Raw genomic sequence first — 19,937 nt, 5'->3', positions numbered from 1 at the left:
TGCTAAATCGTTGCGCATAGTTTGAATGAAAAATTGCCCCTATTCATGAAGGTAAAGGGTTCACATCAAAGGATACTCAATTCTTTTATTTCCCAGAACTAGTATAGCCACTGGCAGTAAGCTATATTCACGATCCATTTCTTTCAGAAATTTATTTTTTCTGAAACTATACCTAGCCTGCTCAACGCCCTTGGCGTTCGCCCACGTTATAGAAATCAGCAGAGTGCAGTTTTCTGAATTGTCTTAAGCGCACCCATTACTCATGTGTTTTATATATAACCTACAGATTGTAATGCTCGAGGTATATGAAAAAATAATCCTACACCGAAGTAGCTTGGCCCAAGAAATAAAATATATGTCAACATTGTTGTATAGCTTACCAAATAAATATGGAAGAGTAAAAATGGGGATGTGACCGCAAACATTTTTTTAGACGTTGCATCAAGCAATTGTTCTGAATGTCAGTTCAAAATAGTGGTTTTGAGATCCATAGATTTGAAGCACATAGTTCTCTTTTTTAGGCTACCTCCCGTAGGCCTTTATGTGTTGATAAGGTCTTAACTCTCGCTACTTCATGAATCAACACTGGTCCCTAAATCTTTCTGATGTAGTCTACTCATATATTTTTGTGATAAGAGCTAGAGCTCGCTGTAATTCGCGGTATTTTTTGATGGAATTTTATATATACACAAAAAACAAAAACAAAACCTGACCATCATTTAACACCCTACACAACTACAAAAACGACTTTTCGAAATAAAGCTTTATATGGGTAGTGTTTGAAAAAGTGGGCCAGTCGGGACCATTTGCAACAATGTTCGTTTTTGGGCCAAACTATGCCTGTATCTGTGTACCATGACAATATTTGAGGGATTACGATGTAGATCGTCAGGAAGTAAGAAAACAAGACATACGGACGGATAGACGGATAGTTCCAATCTGTTGATCGCTATAATAAAAAGTGGTCCTGAGCGTTACATACATCCGTACAATTTGTATCACAAATGGTGTAGGGGTATATAAAGAATTGGATCCGAATTGAAAAAGCCTTTGCTTTGCAGTATTTGATGTAGGCTACGTATAATGTTTGGGCACTGCCCGAATGATAATTTTCAATTAATTTTTCTACATATTGTTTGTGCTAATTATAATGTGTGTTTAATCCAATTAACTTACCCGACTTTATGTTTTGTGTTCTCTTAATTGTTTTCTCTTGCAGTAATTTTCAATCCTTCTGATTTTGATTTTCTTCTTACCAAAGGCAATAATAACGTGCCAGTGGATCGTAGTTCGTTATTATTAAAATTTGATCCTTTAGTGGGTATACCAATTCCCGCTAATACGGGACAAGCCCTGGCTCAAGGATTGAAATTGCAATCACAGCAGCAAGAGCAGCGTCATCATCAGGAGCAGCAGCAGCAGCAGCAGCAGTTACGCTTACATTTACTCAATGCCACGAACAATAATGCGAATAATAGACCATGTCTAAGTCCAACTTTGGAAGAGAATTCGACTGAGGATATTTCATTTGTTAATGAACCAACAACAAAAACTTTTACCCAAGTAACTAATCGATTGACTAAAGGAAAATCCATACAACAACCGAAGCAGCAGCAACAACAACAACAACAAAGCTATAAACCAGATAAAAATCAATTACTTGGAAAAGAATATAAAGTAAATATTGAAAAAAACAAAAAAAGGATATCCATTGACTATGATGAACGTACGTTATTTTATTTTTATACTTCTTCTCTTACATGACCTCTAACAGAAGCATGCCACAATGAGTGTCGATGTCGATGTGATTAAGGACGTCAGTTTAGATAACGATTGTAATAAAACCTACGACAATTCCAAGTAAGTAAGAATTTCTGTTAAAAAAACGATTTTTTTTTTTTTTGTACAAAACCTTTTCACTTACATAAGTGCCTTCCTCTCTCTCTGTCTCTCTCTCTCTCTCTTTTATATATTTTTGCATAAAAACAGCAACACCTCACCAACTGATGATAAACCGCAGATCAACTATAAAATGGATGAACTTGAGAAAAAAATCAAAAATGAAGTGTGAGTATAACAAAAAAAGAGAAAAAGAAAAGCAATCTGTCAGTTATGCGGTTTGTCTGAACTCCTTTGTCTGATTATGGCCAAGTCATGTTTCCTTGTCATCCTTTATTAGTTTCCCGGAATAGCTTATCGTGAGCCATTGAAACTCATTAAGTTATCAAGTGCAAGAAAAGTATGAAAAAAAAAATTTTTTTTTTCTTTTATGTTTCATAAAACTCTTTTATGTCGTGTGATCTATGGCATATATAAATGTCCTGCTGTGTCCTTATTAGGTCTAAATAAACCAAAAGGGTTTAAAAGTCATTGATTTTAAAACCTTTCAAACATTAGTTTGAATCAATTCTTGCAAACAGCAAAAAAAAATTTTGAAATTTGGGCGTGTCCTCATCTATGAGGTGAGATTAAACATTTGCCTTAATCCACTAAAATGAATGTAAAAAAATTGCTGTCTCTGTACGAACGAAATGTGCCAGATACTTTTGCTCTCGAAAGCAGCATCAAATCATACGACAATATTACATAATATACTTTTATATCCGTCAGCGAACGATGAGGGATAAATTCATTATGTAAAAATGTTTGCAACGGCCTGAAGGTAGCTTCAGACACAAAACAAAGTATATATATAATTATGAATTAATTTAAGCATGGTCGTCTATCCGTCCGTGTAGAGTCTGTCCTAAGCATTCCTCTGGCCGCAAAAATGAAGCTATTGACTTGAAATTTGGCCGAAACATTGTAAGTTCAAATTACACAATCTGGACTCTGGTGCTATATAGATATATACGTATATATGAATGCCTTAAAAATTTTGTTCAGTTCAGACCGAACCTTCTGTATCCACTATCGTTTAACTTCCATACACTATAATGTTGGATAGGCATAGCTGGTTTTCTAGAATGAAAGTGCAGCGGTGAGACATCTCCATTGGGTACATTTATCACACAATTAATAGACAATTGGACAGCGGAACGGATAAATGTCTAGAACGGTATACATATGATTTAGATCGATTAGAAAGATATGCGGGCTTCATAATGCCTCTGAAGATTTCAATATTATATAATATTGAGTAAGCGTGACCGTCTTTGTACAGGAGAGCTACAGGACCATCCATAGAAAATCTATTCAAAATTTTTATCGTTATAGTTCATAAATAACAAGCACAAAAGTCAATTTTTTTTTTTTTTTTTAAAACAGTGGCGGTCTCATCTTATGTTATATTGTAGGCGTACCCTTTAACCGATTCAGTCCAATTCCAAAGCAATTTTCGTGCAAAAACTTCAATATTTCTGCCAAATTTGAAGCAGATAGCTTCCTTTTTTGTGACAAGGAGAATGTTTATCACAGACAGATGGACAGACGGACATGCTCGAATTGGTTTAAAATTTCATGCTGACGAAGAATATACGTTTACTTCATGGGATATTTGAAGTTTCCTTTAGTTAAAATGATGATGTCCCATATACGCCAATGAAAACGAGTGCAATAAAGATATTTGCTTCCATCATTGTTTTAAAATGTGTTAGAATTTTACTATTGGCAAAAATTTCCTTTATGCTGTACTTATCTACTTTATATTACAATGTATCATCATAGTAAGTGCGGTTCAACATTTTATTATCGTTTAACAGCCTCAAAACAGAAGATATTGAGAAAAAACTTAAAGACGCTGAACAACGCGAGGAAGCTTTAATAAAACGTATTACGGAAAAAGATAAAGCTTTATCAAAAATGAAGTAAGTGTTTTTTTTTTTTGCTTTTAATTTTAATTTAAAAATTTTTTAATTTTCCCTTCCCCCTATTTTGTTTGCTAGTGGCGTCATTGAAGCCTATGAAAAGGCCATAGCTGAACTGATTGCCGAGAAGGAACAATTAATACAAAATTATGAAAAACAATTGGTCGAAGTGAAGGCTGATCGTGATTCGTATTATCATCATTTAACCTCACTGGAAACGACCTTCTCCGATTTGCATGTGTATGTACATTCATAAATTATATATTGCGTCTATGCATAAATGCGCTGCAAGTATAGTAAATGGTTTATAAAATGTTGACTAAGATCAGATATGTCTACAAAGTTGTTCAAAGTTTGCCGCTGTGACCAATATCAACTGTTTCTATAGTTATTCATCGCTTTCGCTTACGGTATTCTCCAAACTAGGCGAACAAAGTGAGAATCTTAGTGTGAATGTTAAAACTTTGATATCAAATTTTCGTAGGCAGTGTGTTTCACTTCGTACCAAGCTAATGTTCACTAATCATTTCCAATAAACATTCATTTTTGCTACTGTCCTTGTAATAAAATTTTTTGACACTTTCTCGCTGTTCACACTCGCTTCATACTCGCTTAGGTAAATGAAGTGTATAGTGTTTTTAGTTTTCAACATTTTTTTTTGTAATTTTCGAAAATGAAATTTGAAATGTTTACAAAATAATACAAGCCGCCCTCTGGCATATGCTTACATTGAATATATTATTTCCATAAACAACAAACACGTTATAATGTCCTTGAATTTATTTTTACAAATAACAAATTGATTAGAACAGTTTTTTTCGTCCACGTGTACGTGCACTGAGCTATATAAAAATGTTCTATAAGGAAAATTGATTAGATGCCATTGGCATGCCAAGCATGCGATTTGTACGTTGCAGACAATTGTTAATGATGGTGATAGGAATAATTAACTTTTAAATTAACGTCTTAGTTGAATGCACAAACAAGTTTTGCCGTGTACCGAAAATGGTACATGCAGTTGTTAATGTGTTGCAAACAATTTTCTTGCACAAATGAGCTTTGGCGTGTACTGAAAGAGGCACACGTAACGCTTAAGGCGTTACAAAGATTTGCTTGTGTTCTAAAAGACTTGCTTTCCCGTGATTTTATCACTAAAAAATTAAGAAACTACAAAAATTCTCAAAACATTTTTCAACATCTAGTGAATTTGTTGATAAATATATTTTATTTTTCGAAAGAAGGCTGTTAAAACAGCTCTGGATTAAAGTAAGTCCTTTAAATTGTATTGCAGTGCTACCACAATGAGCAGGCTTTTGTGATCTTCCAAAATCCAAAACGCATTTCTTCGCTGGAAAGTAGGTATATTATGAATACATTATGAGACGATACTTGATATTTGAAGTCGCCAATCGATTATAGGACATTAGGAAGCGTTCCAACCGCCATGATGACCCCAAATCAAAAACTCAATTACATGCAATAAAATTTTCATTTCCCCTTGCAACGCCTACACTTATAAAGTTTGCCTTTCAAATCTTTTCAGACTTTAGAATGAGTTAAGACTTCTCCAATTCAAAATGACGGCTACAAGTAGATTAAAAATAAAAATAATTTTTAAGTCAGCAGCAAATTTATGCATTAGACCCCCTTGAATGTTATATAATATATGAAGCTTACAATAATTAATCATTTAATTGTTATTAAATGATTTAATTGCAGTAAATATGAGAAAAGTAAAGAGATGACGTGTCAACTTAAGGGCAACGAAGAGGCTTTATTAGCAGAGAAACGACGTACTTTAGAAAATTTGCGATTGCAGGAGCAACGATATGAGAAAATGAAAAGCCATGCAATGCAACAATTGGAAATGTAAGCAGAAGCGGACACAACACACACACACAACTGTGCATAGACATATGTATATTTAAAAAAAAAATTCTTTATTTTCTTTTTAGAGCTAATAAAAAACTGGAATCTTTAACCAAAGATCATGCGATAGAGACGACAAAACTGAAAGCGTTACTTAAAAAGCAAGAAATCGCTCATTCATCGATTACTGAACAATTAATGCAGAAAACAAAGGAGAATGCGGAACTTATGAAAATTTGTGATGAACTTATATCGGGTCAAGGAAGTTAAGGATGTTGTTGCAATCGTCGTCGTCGTCGTCGTCTTCAGTCACATTCACACATATACATGATGATAATTATTTAAAAAAAAAAAAAAAAAAAAGAACAACAACAAACAAAAAAAAAATACACAAACTTAATTACATATATGAATGAAAATTAAGTTTATCCCAATTTTTTGGTTGTATGTGTTCTTCTCTCCTCTCAGTTAAGGCTTAATTTACTCAATAATTAATAAACTAAATTAACATTTAACATTTACACTATTAAAAACAAATAAAATGAAAGCGCACATAATGGACAACCACAAAAGAAAGTAATTTGTTCCAGTTACTTGTTTTTTATTTATGATTTATTTGTTTTTGTTCGTATTTTGCACCTATGGTTGTCTTTTATTGGTTTATATATACATTGTAAAGCGCTTTTTATAAGTTTTTCAAATTCAAATTTTCTCTTATATAATTTAACAAATAGTAGTAAAAATAATTATTGTAATAAGTTTAAGGAAAAACAAAAAAAAAAGGGAAAAAAAAGGGAAAAAGAAAAAGAAAGCGAGCACACTACATTCATTGCATAAAAACAAAAAACAAAACAAAACTTAAAAAAAAAAAAAAGAAAAGAAGAACAACTCTGTTCATACTATGATATTCTGATCTTAAGTTGTTGTGATTCGTTTATTTATTTATCCTTTAAATTAAAATACAACAAGCATAATGTCGTAACTTTTTTGTAATCACATCATATATTCCTAATGTAAATGTATACTCTACTACCACCTACTCCTAGTGCACGTTGGTTTTTGTTTTTTTTTTTTAATCATTGCATTCAATAACTTATTGTTTAGTTTTGTTTTTTTTTTTTAATTTGCCTTTACCTCTGTATTCATTAATTATTAAAAATTATTCTTTAAGAGATATTTTTCTCACAATATTTGTTTTCAATTATTCTAAAATTGTTTGGTAGAAAAAAAAAAAAAATAATAATAATAAACAAAGAAACAAAGAAAGGATTAAATATAACTTAAACAATTTGAACTTTTGAAAATTTTATTTTTATCTCTTTTTTAGTTTTTACTTAAAGCCTATATATATACACTTTAAATTATGAAACTATGACAATTCATATGCAGTTTATTGTTTTGAAAACCGGTTTCAAATTCCATTAAACTGTACCCACCACCTCAATAAGCTGACATTTTTCATTTTTATATTTTTTTTGATAAAAATATTTCAGTCCTAGAAATTCGCACAAACTTTTGGCATCAGTTTCGATTTTGTAATTCGTTTTTAAAAAAATTTTCAAATTTTATTTACGGAACTTAGCTAAGGATACTAACGGAAAATATATTTTTTTATTTAAATTTTCTTACACACTCTCGGCTGTGAACCTAAACATCTATATAAGAAACTCAATTTATATTAATTTGGATGTGTCGTCTGTAAGGGTATAGCTAAGCAGAATTCTCTCAAGTTACATAATGACTGCTACAGCAGGAATTCCGTCCTCTTCTGCCAGTATAAAGCAACCCTAAAAATGTTCTCGCAAAACTTCCAATGAAAGTTTCTTAAAAAACTTTCTTTTAGGATTTAAAAAGCCTTAGGATCGATACTATCTGCCTACCTGCATATACGTCTTTATATATAAATATATATATACATATAACATATAATCTAACATGCATACACTTTTGTGTATAGACATTGTACATATATAGATATATATATATATATATATATACATATGTACGCATGTGTATGATTGATGATGGATTGATCGGCCTGTCTAGGTATTTAGACTACATTAATAATTTATTCACTTATACAAGTGATGTATGCAGAAAAATGGGAATTTTTGAAAAATTTTTGTGAAATTTATATATACATACACATAAATAAACTTCACTTTTTTTACACGGTAGGTATGTTCCTTCGAAAATCGTATAAAAAAATCTAACTTTTTTTAAATGATAGATAAACTCGTTCGAAAATTGTGTAAAAAAACCATATGACATATGGTAAATTTGAGGATATGTTCCCCAACTTGGAAAAGTCGTGTAAAATGAGAAACTCGAAATATTTTCCCCAAAAAATATATAAAACAAAATCTATTCATTTTTATTACAACAAAAAAATAAAATTAGTGTACAATTAAAATGCAATCCCTATTGAAATTGGGAATAGAAATCGATGTCGCATTTCATCAATTATCATCAATACAAACTGTACTGGAAACTTTACCATTGAGATTAAAAAAAACTGTAGTTTGAATCCTATCAAAATTATTTATGGGTTCCTACGGGCTCGGAACACTCCCAATACAAAATAAATAGTGAAAAAGAAAAGGCGATTGTGTTCAAATTGTAATACAACGAGATAAAGAAAAGACTAATCATAAAATTCGGGTATTCCTCGTAGTAGATTAACTCGTTATCATATATGCGAGTTTAAGCCGCACGGTACTATTCCACCAATTCTACTTTATTGCTGTGTACATAAGTTTCTGTAAGACACTGTCAAAGTTAAAATTAAAGCAAAAATTTTTTTTTGGGATTCATTCTAACACAAAATTTTCATTTGTTCTTATTGGTAATTCGCGTTATTTCAAAACCAGTTCAAAAAATATCGTGGAAAAAAAGATTGTTATTTTTTTGAATCGCGCTAATTTAAGATTGGCTGCAAGAATATCGTGTAAAAAAAGAATTGGGTGAACATAGACAATGAAGTAAAGCCGGGGAAAATGTCATATTTGTGAACCGTGTTATTTTAAGATTGGCTACAAGAATACCGTGTAAAAAAAGAGCTAATGTATAACGTGTAAATTTGGTCAGCGTTTTTAGTTATTTAGTCGGTTATCTGTTTGTTAAGCTAATATCTTTTTTTTTTTTAAGTAAAAACTTCAAACGCTGGCTGGATGGTATGGAAGCTACCTTTAATAAAAATTTATTCACCTAACCTATTTGACACGAATTGTTGTCAAAATATCGGTAATATCAATAAAGAAGCAAAAGAGAAAACTAGGGTCGCATTAAAGTTCCGTATGCATCCAAAATGTTATTTGCATAGTGACTTAAACGAGTTATCTCAAAATTTTAAATTATCTCTTATATGTTTCAATTTATAAAAGTATTGAAGTATTAAAATTGAAAATTTTATTCTCAATAGTTTTCAATTGCTCTTAGCTTCTGAATTCTTAAATAAGTAAACACTTGTAGTTTTAGCAGAATTTATAGAGTCTTTGAAAGAACTTTTTCGTTGATAGGTTGGTGGCGTTTTAAAAAAATTTTTTTAAGTAACACGTGATAAAGCGCTTAAAGTACGAAACCTACTTTTTTATTAAGCACTAAAAATCGTGTGAGTATTCTTTTCTTTGGAGGAAAGAACTTTCGCTTAGTTTCGCTAGCACGATATTCACATTTTTTAATAAAAGTATTTTCACTAGTTAACGCGTTAGGTGGAACTTTCCCTTCGCAAGTATAAAATTCACTTTTTCTTTTTTTTTATTGCTGCCCTTAATGTGCAACCAATCCAAACGATAATTAAATGCACGCCATACATATATACGTAGTGATGAAGGAATTCATAATACTTTTTTTATGGGCAAAAACTTTCGGTTTTTTTCGTTTTCCTTTCAATAGATTAGGTATGACCATGAGACATTCCAAATGTTTTTTAAAAGATTGGTGATAAAGTATGCAATAAGAAATGTGATTTCCCCGCCTTCATTTATTATCAGTTATAAAAGAGAATAGAGGTATGCAGGTCTCGTGGGAGATTTCATTAGTTTTCAAGTTGACTTGTCAGCCCGTCTGTCTGCTATGATCGCAAAAATTCCGACAGGAAGGCAAAATTTTGTGTTTGGATACAGAATAGTTTCGTCTAGTCATTTAAGTTCTAACAAGTTAAAATCCGACATAATATACCCTATAACACTTGATCTATATTCATAAAAAAAATTTCAAAAATTTTAGATTCCTTTTCTTGAGAACGCTTATAAGACCGAAAGAATGCGAAAAATAGATCTGTGAAATTATATGATAAGTGGCTTTTCCGGCCCCATACGAAGTCTCCGATACGTGGTATTATTATGTACGCTACACAAATCTTTTATATTTCAGATCAAAAATTAACATTTGTTTCTTTAGAAATCTCTCCCACGTCTGCAACTAGTTACATATTGATTATGACAATTGAAAACAAGTGAAAAAATTAGTGGAAATGGTCTCCGGCCCAACATTTAACACCCTTCACAACTTTCTTTAATACAATTATTGATATAACGATTTCTTAAAAATAATATAAAAGGCCTTATAAGGGGAGTTGTCAAAAAAGTGATCCTATCCGAACTGTTTTCAATAGCGTTCGTCCACGCACCCAAACATTTCCATGTAAGAAATTTCAATAAAAAAAATTGGTAAATGACGACCCTGGTTGAATACAAAAAGCGCTGACGGACAGACGAGCTTAAATTGATTTAGAAAGTGATTCTGAATAAGAGGTGGATTCAACTCAAGTCCCCCTGGTGCATACAGCCGCACATATGTAATACATCTTTGTGTCACAACTTATTTGGGATATAGCAAGACCTAGAGCCTATTATGATATGGTAAAGTGGAAATCTATCGGTTATGGACTCGCTCGACACTACGCGTTTTTTCTTACTATTGATTGGAAAATCTTTCGATTGGAATTATCAACCAATCCCTACTTCGGAGTTTTATATGCAGTAGGTACTGGCGCTTGTTTTTCATGACAATTCTTTCAATTTGTATTATAACTTTTCTTATCATCATCATTAAAATTTGACTTAAGTGTATAGAGAAAGCTACAAAGCTAGCGGCCTAGAGGATGACACTTAAGTATCTAGTAATTATATACAGTGGATCCTTTTTACATCAAATTTTCGGTTGTCGATTGGTTGAGCAGAAGATCAAGAAAAATAAGAAGAAGAAGAAATATGTAAAGTATTTCAATTTTGAATATCATATTTGTCGGAACTAAGTAGAAAAAGAAAGTAATGGTTTCCTAATTCCAAATTTTCCTTAGTTCTAATCCTATCGCAATCGAATATTTTTAGCTAAAAAAAATTTTCATATACAAATTTAAGAATTTCTTTACAACAAAAATACGAAAATTAAGGCGAATTTAGATCGATTAGTGCGATCAAGAAACAGAACTATCTCTGATCTTTGTAAATGTATCCAGTATTACATCTTCAGGTGGTGGGGTTAAAAGGAAAATGTTTGAATTAATTTTCAATTACATACAAAAATCGTTCATCAAGATTTTGATGCAAATTTGAATTAAAAAAAATAAAAAAAAAAAGGAGAATTCGAGAAACTTCCATTCCTAAGTAAGTATACTTAACTAAACATAATAAAAATAAAATAAAATTTTTGAAAAACTAAACAAACACTGAACTCATCCTTACATTAATAATCAAATCTCACATTGAAAAAAAAAAAAAACAAATGTTTAATATTATGAAAACTAAGACAAGAAAAGAAAAAAATATCCCTAACATCTAAAAATCGTATATATTTTTATAGCATTAAAAAATAAATCTGATCATTTTTTTTTAAATGAAAAAGAGCAAAAAGGAAAAAAAGAGCAACACAAAATAAACTCGTAGACGCTTTTCTATCAAATTATTGAGAAACGTATCTTTCACTATCATCCCCCCCGCCCCCCTCCGCCCTCCATCACCCACTCCCTCACGCACCTCTTTCCCATTCCATAACGTTGATAATTGACATTAAGTTGCATATGTTTTTGATTTTATTCTTGTGAGCCATAGTTTAGTTAAATTTATAAAATAAAAATAAAACTCACACAATTATTATAATAATAAGTCAATCTATAATAATGTATGTACTTTGAATTAGTTCTATCTCTTGCGCTCTGATATCTGTAATATCTAAGAATGTAAAAAAAAAGAAAAGAAAAGAAAGAATTTTACTCATTATTATGAGGAAAGTGATTGATGATTGTCAGTATATAGTATTATTTAAACACACAAAAACAAAAAAAAAAAACAAAGAAATCATGAAAAAAATCGATATAAAAGAAAAAAAAGAACACTGATGGAAAAACATGTCTTTACAAAAATAAAAACAAATTAATATAATAAAAACTTTTATCTTACGAGGGCAGTAATGTAAATCAACAAATACGAGGATTGTGTCATAAAATCGACAACAATCGCTCAAAATGTTTCTATTAAACATCTACATATCTATGCACGCATCACTCAATAAGTCTCCGGTCTTAAAAGTGTTATGAGATCTCTGTCGAAAACAATAATTTGTCGGTGGCTTCATGATACGAAAAAAGATTGCATGAACTGCGGCTTCAAACGTCTGATTTAAGTAGTTATTCCGGAAACCATAAAAAAGTTTATGAAGACCGTAAAATTAAGTTACTTGAGATAGCTGAGATCAGAAGGCAGTGTAACATTTTGCTTCAGTAGAGTTCTAGAAGTGCGTGCCTTGCTTGCTTACTTTTCATTATTTTGTGTTGATAATTCAGAGCAATATTTGGTGCTGTGTCGGCGGAATAGATAGTTGACTGTCGGATAAAAAATTCGTATTCACAAGCAGTGTACGATTTTGCATGAACCTTTGTCCATGAAAGACCTCCGCTAGAGCTCTAGAATTGTGCGCAGGGAAGTAAATTAAGTTTGCTAAATTTTGATCATGTCTTATAATCTTTCGGGCGTCCTCCAATAAACAGGCTATAATGGAAAGTAAGGCTTTGCAGGAAAACAATGTGTAATTTTTGATGTATTTTAAGAAAACGTGAGAATGACTAGGCGAAGCGATGTAGAGTATCTAAAACCCGGCCTTGCCCGACTATAATATCCATACTTGGTATATTCACCACTGAAGGATGGTACTACACTCACTTTTTTTTCGTAACTTATTTGACATCTAAAAGGAAGCTTCAGAGACCTTATAAAGGACGCATACTTTTCATCGGCGGAAAATTCTGAATTGATTAAGCCATGTTTGTCCGTCTGTGACTGTGTGGTGCTTGTTGTTTGTACTCTCCTCATAGCAAAAGCGAACATGTCGTTTTCAAATATGGTAGAAATATTGATAGTTTTTGCTCGCATGTTGCTAAGGAAAATGATCCAAATTGACCACAGCAGAAGCCCGCAGGGAAGCATAAATTAAACACAAGTCCGTTTTTCTTATGGGTTTTTGCTCGTTATTCAGAAGTTATCAAAGCTAGGAACGCTGAAAATTTTCACATTTACTTTACGAAATGCTTTACTCGTTACGCGCTAAAATGAAAAAAATCGGCCATGCCCAAAACAAAGTTGTAAGTAATTAAAAATTTTTTTTTTTCATTTGTTTGAGGTTTTATGCTTATTTATCATAAGGCAAACAAAATAGAACGGGTAAATCTATTTTGTGCATTCCTCAAATGAAAGTATACTATTTACCTAAAATGGGTTAATTCTGAAATGAATATGGCAGACACCGCGACCTTGTTATTTAATTTTTTTCTTAATCATACCAGCGATATGGATATCAAATAAAAGAACTTGAAGAGTAGAATAAGAAAAACATAAGGGTAGGTAGCCCCCCGCTCCCCGCTCCGCCTTGACCCACGACAAATATAATGTTCTTACTTGTTTTTTAATTATTGTTATTATAAAACTATAAAGAGGTTTAAAAACGCAAGGACAAGTAAACATTAATTATTTTCGATTCGTTTCGTAGCATCGATCGCCTAAGTTCCTGACATTATTCCATGATCATTCGAATCGTTCGAATAAGCAAAAAAGATTCTCGGAAAGTGAAAGCTCTACTATGCTATGATTTAAGCTTGTAGTAGTGGCAAATAGAAAACAACAAACTCCTACTATGACCACGCCTGGTTCTTAATGAATTTAAAAATTTAAATGTCTTCGGCTGACAGAGTTTGAATATAAATTCAGCAAATATATTAATCAGTTAAAATGTTCCCTAATAATTACTGGAGATTCTTAAATATTCTCATTATGAAATTCGATCTTCTTGAGGAATTAAAACCTAATCTTAATAAAAAACACTAAAAACTGACAATAATCCTCAATAATTAGGCGTTTACAAATATTTTGATGGCTTTTTCACATGAAGAAGGCATTTATTGTGGATAAATGGAACAATATATATATATATATATCTAAATAGTTTCCACCATATTCTACAGCATTTTACAATACTTTTGGCAACATGGTGGTATAATGTCGAAAGAAGTTATATGCGGTTGGCAGCGATCCCATCCTTCGACGCATTTCCGCACTTCTTCAACTTTCCACGATAGCCAAGTCCTGCTGTACAAGTGGTAATCAGGAGGCACTAGGCCTGACGATACACTGGGTATGACAGAGCTTCCCATTCGAGTTACAACAGTGTATCCTGAGCAACTCTTGCAAGAAGTAGTCAAAAAACGGCATTTTCAGGAAATTCGGGTAGCCTCTGTCGGAACCGTTGAACCTGATACGTAAGAGCGGCATTACCGCATAAGCCTCTGAACGTGTTTGATGGGCTTCGACGGCAGATTTCATCAAATAAACAGCAAAAGTGAAGAAAAAGAATTTTAGGCGCTCCATGATTAGCATCGGTGTACGCTGAATAAATCAATAACAATAAATGGACAACTACCATATTATCTAGAGGAAGGTCAAAACAATCGAATTCAACCGTTATTTCCCATTTCTTTGTCATTTTTACCCATAGTAGTCGCTGATCAAAACTTTTGCAAAACACTTAATAACTCATTTTAAATGTTGTTTGAAACAACATTACATTTACCTTAGGATGAATGATTTTAAAATTTAAGCAACTTTGATTATACGATCATTATACGATCATTATGCTGCGGGATAAAATCCTATGAATTTCTCAAATTCTTTTTATTTTCCTTTCTTTCTTTCCTTCGTTGCTGTCTTTCGTAAAAACGATAAACTCTGTAAAAGCATTCCTACGCAAACCAGTTTTGAATTCGCATCATAAACATCTGATCAAAGAGAATATCTTTTCCTATTATCAGTGGCTAATGCAATAAACACTGGCGAGAGATAGCCGCATATATGTTTAAATTAATCTAATAATCGCATACTGTAAATAAATTTTGAAAGTGAAATTAGGAAGGAAAACCTTTCGCTTGCATTCAATAAATAGACGATAAGAGGGGTAATAACAAAATCAAACAAAATGTTACGCAATTCTATTAAATGAGATATTTTTTGTATTAATTTAAGAAAAATGAATTTCGCCGGTAAAGTAGTGCTAATTACCGGGGCAAGTTCCGGTATTGGAGCTGCCGCAGCAGTGAAATTTGCAAAGTTGGGCGCAATACTGGCTTTAAACGGACGTAATGTGGAAAATTTGCAGAAAGTTGCGGAACAATGCACTGCGGTGAGTAAATGTACACCGCATCTGGCAGTGGGTGATATCTCCAAAGAGACCGACACGAAAAAAGTTTGGGAAGAAACATTTTGTACATATAAAAAATTGGATGTTCTAGTTAATAATGCGGGAATTATTGAAACTGGTACTATTGAGAATACTTCGTTGGAGCAATATGATCGGGTAATGAATATAAATTTACGTGCCATGTATCATTTAACTATGTTGGCGGTACCGGAATTGATTAAAAGTAAAGGTAACATAGTCAACGTAAGCAGTGTTAACGGTATACGTTCGTTTCCGGGAGTACTCGCTTATAATATATCAAAAATGGGGGTCGATCAGTTTACACGTTGCGTGGCCTTGGAATTGGCCGCGAAAGGAGTCAGAGCGAATTGCGTTAATCCCGGCGTCACAGTAACTAATCTACACAAACGTGGTGGCATGAATGCAGAAGCGTACTCGAAATTTTTAGAACACTCTAAGACGACGCATGCATTAGGCCGACCTGGCAAAGCCGATGAAGTTGCCGATGCTATCACCTTTTTAGCCAGCGATTTAGCATCCTTCACTACAGGCGTCAGTTTGGCTGTGGACGGTGGTCGTCATGCTATGTGTCCCCGATAAACAATAAATATATATATATATAAAAGGAGAAATTGTGTTGTATTTGCATTTAAATAAATCTTATATTGATTCAATAATAACATACTATAGATGCAGGCAAGCATTCTCTATATATTCTCTTGTCGGATTAGAGGCTTAACGCTTTTCTGCTCACTTAGGGACCTGTATTATAATTCTTAAAAATTTGTCATTCACAGCACAATTAGTAGTACAAAACTATAAAATAAATTTTAAATTGATCCAAATAGCGCCATCGAACCATGTCTGCTTATCTTGCTATAACGAGTTTAAAATTTTCCGTGCAACAAGAAACTTAAAAATCTCTTATGTTCTCTTACCGCTTTCGACGAATTAAGCACACAAATCAAAAAATTCAACAGTTCAGTCTAGAGATCTGTTTCAAGTTGGTATATATATATATATATATATATACGAGGAAACGAGGAGATGCTTCCGGGAATACAGTCGCCTTTTTCGGATTCTGTTCTACTTTTTCAAAACTGTTTTTTTTACAAATACAAAGCTTACAAAATTTAAAAATTGTAACTAAAAAAAAAAGCTGCACGGAAGCATTTTCAAAATGCATTATTTTGCCAGAAAGTTCTTGTATCCAAATTTTGTACATGTATACATAAATATATACATATCTTGAATATATATATATATATATATATATATATTCAAAAGTTCCTTTCAAGTGGAAAACAATCCCACCCCCGTTCTTCGTTAAGATTAAATATCGATAGATCATATATTTAACTGCAGTCATAGAATATTTCACTTATCAAAAGTGTCGGACATGCCTCGTTGAAAACGATGTTGTGAGATATGCACTTAGCAACGTTATCACAAAGCACAAAGCACTTATTCCTCTTTTAAAATGAATTGAATAATAAACTTAATGCTATGATTTTGTGGATGAATTGATATTTGTACTAGTATCACAACAAATTTATTTAATAATCTTCAAGTTTTTTTTTTTTTTTAACATTGATATTGAATGCTTTTATAGGATGATCAATTTCAGGCAAAATAAATGCTTTCATTTTAGATTTTTACTTCTTCCCTATCAAGTAGTGGGTGTCTCTATCTAGGGCACATGGCATGGCGGCCACCATCCACTGGTAAACTGACACCAGTAGTAAAGCTGGCATGATCACTGGCGAGAAAAGCAATTGCATGTGCGACTTCTTCAACTTGACCCACACGTCCTAAAGCGTGCGTCGTACGACAATGCTCTAGAAATTTGGCATACGTCTCATCATTCATACCGCCACGTTTATGAATGTCTGTTACAATAACACCGGGGTTAACTGAATTGCATCGTACACCCTTCAAGGCCAGTTCAAGGGCAACGCATCGCGTAAATTGATCGATAGCAGCTTTTGAGATGTTATATGACAAGACACCAGGAAATGAGCGAATACCATTAACACTGCTCACATTCACTATATTACCTTTTGTGGCTATTAAATATGGCACTGCTAGCATTGTAAGCTGATACACTCCTCTAACATTAGTATTCATTATCCGGTCATATTGCTCCAAACTCGTATTTTCAATTGTTCCCGTTTCCAATATTCCAGCATTGTTAATTAATACGTTTATTTTTCCACACTTTTTAATAGTATCATCTATTACGCGTTTAACATCCTGGTCATTGGTCATATCCGCTTGAAGCGCAAAGGGCGTTTTACCTTTAACAGCTTGTATCTTAGCCGCAGTTTCTTGCAACTTCTCAAGGTTGCGACCCACAAGAACTAATTGACCGCCTAATTTAGCCAAATGTACAGCAGCAGCAGCTCCAATACCAGAACTTGCTCCCGTTATTAAAACAACTTTATCTGAAAAATCCATGATCCGATATCTTAATGATCCGACACTTAACTCACGTAACAACTAGATCTCTAATCAGAATTGATGTAAAACAGTCTATTACTATTTAACTAATCTGATTGACTTGCCAGGTATACTTTTGGTAACTTTTGAAGTTGGTAACACTGGTATTTAAATAAAAAGTGGTATTTAATAATTGTTGAAGTTTTTACAATTAGGAAATTTACGCACCCACATATTATCAAACAATACACGAATGAGTAATGCAAAAACAAAAAAAGATTCCTTAATAAGATAAAAACAATACAATACTATATTTACATAAGAAACGTATAAAAATATTAAGATCATCATCTTCTTATTTCCTAGCTGAAAAATTTTTATAAAGTTTATGTATGCATGTGGCTAATATGCAAGGAAATATATATTTTTTTAACCTGCAATGCTATCTTTAAATGATATGCTAGAAAGAGAAGACAGTGATAAAATAGAATGAGAATGGACATCATGAGGAGCGTCGAGATTCTAGCAAGAGTAAGTGAGCTTATGTACATGTCTATTCTCTGACTAGAGAAAATTGAAAATATTGTATGAAAAATTTAGACAAGCGAAATGAGGCGTTCACTTTTAATCGTCACGAGAAGTTGTCCTCGATAAAACTAAAAAGGGTGACGAAAGATCGTTTCGATAATTTTTAGTGATTTTTTATGATTATTTTTGTGGCTCGCAAACATCTCTCAACATAAAATAATAATAATTTTTGTTTGAATCTGGCAATGCGATGTTTGAGAGTTTTTATTAAATAGTCTTAATTAGTCTTTAAAGAACACAGATATAATATGGACTTCAACGGAAAAGTTGTACTTGTTACAGGAGCTAGCTCGGGTATTGGTGCAGAAGTTGCCAAGGAATTTGCCGGTTACGGAGGCAAATTGGTTTTAGTCGGACGTAACGTAGAGAGATTAAATAAGACTGCTGAAGCTTGCTTAAATTCAAGTAATCACCTAATAATACAAGCAGACGTCACAAATGAAGAAGAAGTAAAGCAAATGTTTAAAACGGCCCTTAATAAATTCCAAAGATTGGATATTTTGGTAAATAATGCTGGTATCATTGAAATTGGCAGTATTGAGAACACTAGCCTTGAACAATACGATCGCGTCATGAATATAAATATGCGTTCGATTTATCACTTAACAATGCTTGCAGTTCCTGAATTGAAAAAAAACAAAGGTAATATTATCAACGTATCTAGTGTATGCGGTTTACGTTCCTTTCCCGGAGTATTAGCATACAACATCTCTAAATCGGCTTTAGATCAGTTTACTAAATGTGTCGCCTTGGAGTTGGCCGCAGCCGGTGTGCGTTGTAATTCCGTTAATCCGGGCGTTATTACAACAGAATTACATAAACGCGGTGGCATGGATGAAACTGCGTATGAGAAATTTCTAGAACATTCTAAAGATACTCATCCTTTAGGCAGAGTTGGTACCGTGAAGGATGTTTCTAATGCTATATGTTTCCTGGCTAGTGACAAAGCGAGCTTTATAACCGGTTGTAATATGCCGGTAGACGGTGGTAAACAAGCCACTTGTCCCAGATGAAAACATTTCGATTAATCTTGTATTGGAATTAATAAAAATCATATTTTTTATATTTTGATGCAAATGGGCTTTCTTAAAAGTGGTATTAAAATTATTATTATTATTATAAATTTAGCCAGAGAATAAATTCTGAGACTAATGTCTTAAAGCACTAGCATCTAAGGCTTTCGGCTTTAGTAAAAACTCTACCGCACTTGAGATTTGAACCCACGATCATTGAGTTTTTAGTCGAGACTTGCCTACTCGGCCACTCAGGCGGATGGTATTAAAATTAAATTATAATCTATGAATAAGTTTTCAAGATTTCTGATCCGGATATTTCTTTTGTACTCCAATCTGTAGGTAAACGTTGTATCTACCGTACAGGATAAGCGGTGCTGTGGATTATTAAGACGTTTATAGCTGAAAGAGGAAAAGTAAGCCGGTCTGCTACAACTATGGAGTGTCTATTTCTCTATAAAATTCTCGAATGTTGTTATTGTGCTTTTCACGTGTACAGAGACATTCGATTTTTAGTTTTCTTTAATACTTTTTAATT

At 32.7% G+C, this 19,937-nt stretch overlaps 4 protein-coding genes across 7 annotated transcripts in view; 3 read left to right on the top strand and 1 right to left on the bottom strand.

The window, feature by feature from the left end:
• LOC119640062 (golgin subfamily A member 4) overlaps nucleotides 1-6,041 on the top strand; it is a 62,675-nt gene extending 56,634 nt beyond the window's left edge. For 3 of the 4 annotated variants that reach the window (XM_038037839.1, XM_038037840.1, XM_038037837.1), the window contains exons 6-12: nucleotides 1,220-1,677; nucleotides 1,775-1,860; nucleotides 1,990-2,067; nucleotides 3,702-3,806; nucleotides 3,885-4,046; nucleotides 5,526-5,675; nucleotides 5,762-6,041. In XM_038037839.1, the coding sequence (XP_037893767.1) occupies nucleotides 1,220-1,677; nucleotides 1,775-1,860; nucleotides 1,990-2,067; nucleotides 3,702-3,806; nucleotides 3,885-4,046; nucleotides 5,526-5,675; nucleotides 5,762-5,945 (1,223 nt within the window). In that variant the 3' untranslated portion in view covers nucleotides 5,946-6,041. The remainder of the gene's footprint in view (nucleotides 1-1,219; nucleotides 1,678-1,774; nucleotides 1,861-1,989; nucleotides 2,068-3,701; nucleotides 3,807-3,884; nucleotides 4,047-5,525; nucleotides 5,676-5,761) is intronic. The other variant, XM_038037838.1, reaches the window with a different exon arrangement.
• An 8,783-nt stretch (nucleotides 6,042-14,824) lies between these two features.
• On the top strand, nucleotides 14,825-16,043 carry LOC119639944 (3-oxoacyl-[acyl-carrier-protein] reductase FabG-like). Its single transcript, XM_038037687.1, has 2 exons — nucleotides 14,825-15,116; nucleotides 15,185-16,043. Exon 2 carries the CDS (start codon nucleotides 15,189-15,191, stop codon nucleotides 15,957-15,959), a length of 771 nt encoding a protein of 256 aa, XP_037893615.1. The 5' UTR covers nucleotides 14,825-15,116; nucleotides 15,185-15,188; the 3' UTR covers nucleotides 15,960-16,043.
• Nucleotides 16,044-16,881: 838 nt separating this feature from the next.
• Nucleotides 16,882-17,892, bottom strand: LOC119639902 (3-oxoacyl-[acyl-carrier-protein] reductase FabG-like). Its single transcript, XM_038037609.1, has one exon. It carries the CDS (start codon nucleotides 17,814-17,816, stop codon nucleotides 17,046-17,048), a length of 771 nt encoding a protein of 256 aa, XP_037893537.1. The 5' UTR covers nucleotides 17,817-17,892; the 3' UTR covers nucleotides 16,882-17,045.
• Nucleotides 17,893-18,597: 705 nt separating this feature from the next.
• LOC119639915 (3-oxoacyl-[acyl-carrier-protein] reductase FabG-like) lies at nucleotides 18,598-19,443 on the top strand. Its single transcript, XM_038037637.1, has one exon. The coding sequence runs from the start codon at nucleotides 18,635-18,637 to the stop codon at nucleotides 19,397-19,399; it is 765 nt and encodes a 254-aa protein (XP_037893565.1). The 5' UTR covers nucleotides 18,598-18,634; the 3' UTR covers nucleotides 19,400-19,443.
• The last annotated feature ends 494 nt before the right edge of the window (nucleotides 19,444-19,937 follow it).

This window comes from Glossina fuscipes, unplaced genomic scaffold, assembly GCF_014805625.2.
Source record: "Glossina fuscipes isolate IAEA_lab_2018 unplaced genomic scaffold, Yale_Gfus_2 114, whole genome shotgun sequence".
Lineage (NCBI taxonomy): Eukaryota > Metazoa > Arthropoda > Insecta > Diptera > Glossinidae > Glossina > Glossina fuscipes.
This window is presented reverse-complemented; position numbering and strand designations above follow the sequence as displayed.